General features: G+C 35.9%; 1 protein-coding gene across 1 annotated transcript; it reads right to left on the bottom strand.

Moving 5' to 3' along the window:
- Nucleotides 1–766: 766 nt before the first annotated feature.
- On the bottom strand, nt 767–1582 carry LOC115970326 (protein LURP-one-related 4-like; the record flags this gene model as incomplete). Its single annotated transcript, XM_031089976.1, has 3 exons — nt 767–901; nt 988–1216; nt 1344–1582. Coding segments are annotated over 3 exons (603 nt in total), but the record flags the coding sequence as incomplete, so codon positions are not given.
- Nucleotides 1583–1803: the final 221 nt, after the last annotated feature.

The following is a 1803-nucleotide window of genomic DNA, read 5'->3' on the forward strand; positions in this document are numbered from 1 at the left end:
TTTACAGCTAGTGTTAAAATAAATTAGATATTTTAGGCCTTTTGAGTTTGAGAGTAACTTTTTTTGGGGGGGGGGGGTGGTGGGAGGGGATGGGGGAATAAAGGGGGTAAAGAAGCAGCGAGTACCAATAAAAGAAAGTGGAAATTGAAATTCTACTTTGGTGTTAGTATGTTACTATAGTAAGCCCTACTTTATTGTACAATCAATTCTTGAGCTAGGGATTCTTTTTTTTTTTTTTTTTGAAAAATGGAGTCTCCTTGTAAATAAATAAATAAATAAGTTCTCACGCATGTGATCACTGTCCTTCACCTACATAAACTCTACTCGTGTATGGCATGAGACTGCCAAAGCAATAGTAGTGTTTGTCACTCTTCAAATCTACGACTTCTAAACTTGCAAGTGTGGTGATTCATAAGAGCTTGTTTATCAATAAGCCATGCCCCCTAATAAGTAGGGTAAAGAAGTTGCAATGTTCCATCCCATGTGGTTACCATAGCTTGAGGTCACTCAAGTAGGGTCCTAATAGCATTAATCGATGGACATCCCAAGTGAACAAACATCATGCAAATATTTGAGTTCAGAACGTTCACCTTAACCAAACAATATAGGCGTATATAAGCATTTGTTCTTAGACCACCGACCCTCTATATAGTACTAGAAGTTTATTCAATGGAAACTATTCCCATATGATATAGTAATATTGGTTTTCTTTACCCAAACATTCAACAAAAAATGGCCGTTATATTGTTAATTAGTTCTATGATATTCACATTCTACATTGCATTAAGCCATACACAGTGACTAGAGCCATAACAATGGAATGGTCTACGTGAGACACCACCATCAAAGTTAGCACATCGTATCCTAGTCCTACTCCTGAGAAAGAGTGCTTTTGCCTTGCCTGCAAAATCCAAATCACAAAATCTTATATTGTTGATAGCAAAGTACGTTAACTTACAAACATTATGGCATGATAGCTAGGCTCACCTCTGCAACAAGTTCTCCCATGCTGTCGGTTATTTTAAAAGCTAATTCACCAGTGGAGATCTCTAGCATGTAACAACTTGCTTGAGCTTTTTCAGATAGCATGGTAACTTGATAGGATACATCTCCTTTAGGAACTCTGTAAATTTTTCTTACTTGAAATAGTGGCTCCCCCTTGTTATACATTGAAGCATTATTGCATTTATATAAGTCCCAACGTCTAAAAACCCATCTGTTTCTGCACAAACAGATGAATAAAAGTACATGTGCATCAGCGCATATGCATTTCAGTTTATATAATGATTCACTAGCAAGGACCGCAAGATCATATTCAAGTTATCCATTAATTAATTACAAACATATGTAGTTTTAGATAACGTACCTTTCTAAGTATTGTAAAAAGAACATTGCCTTGGAGATCCATAAGATTCAGTTTGTTGCTGCATTTCTTGTCATAATTATCAATACGATAAACAATCTCGCCATTTTCGTTGAAAACGGTACATCCATTTCCCTGCAATATCACGAGAGATTTCATCCATATAGTGAATGCTTCTCTCTTTGAAGTAATATAAGAAGAAGAAGAAGCATTGAAGCAACATTAATGGATGTGGGAACATGAACCTTGTCCATTTGAGAAAAAGTTGGACTTGAGCTATGAATAGAGCTTTAGGGCCAGCTCCAAGATACTTGGTGACTCCTGTTTAATAGTTAGGGTAGGTAGATAGACGTGTGAGTAGTAGTCATGCGTAGAAAAACAAAATAATAAACATAAAAAAATAATATAACATTATTTGATCCAAACTAAGTATGGCCATA

Source organism: Quercus lobata, chromosome 12 (assembly GCF_001633185.2).
Source record: "Quercus lobata isolate SW786 chromosome 12, ValleyOak3.0 Primary Assembly, whole genome shotgun sequence".
Lineage (NCBI taxonomy): Eukaryota > Viridiplantae > Streptophyta > Magnoliopsida > Fagales > Fagaceae > Quercus > Quercus lobata.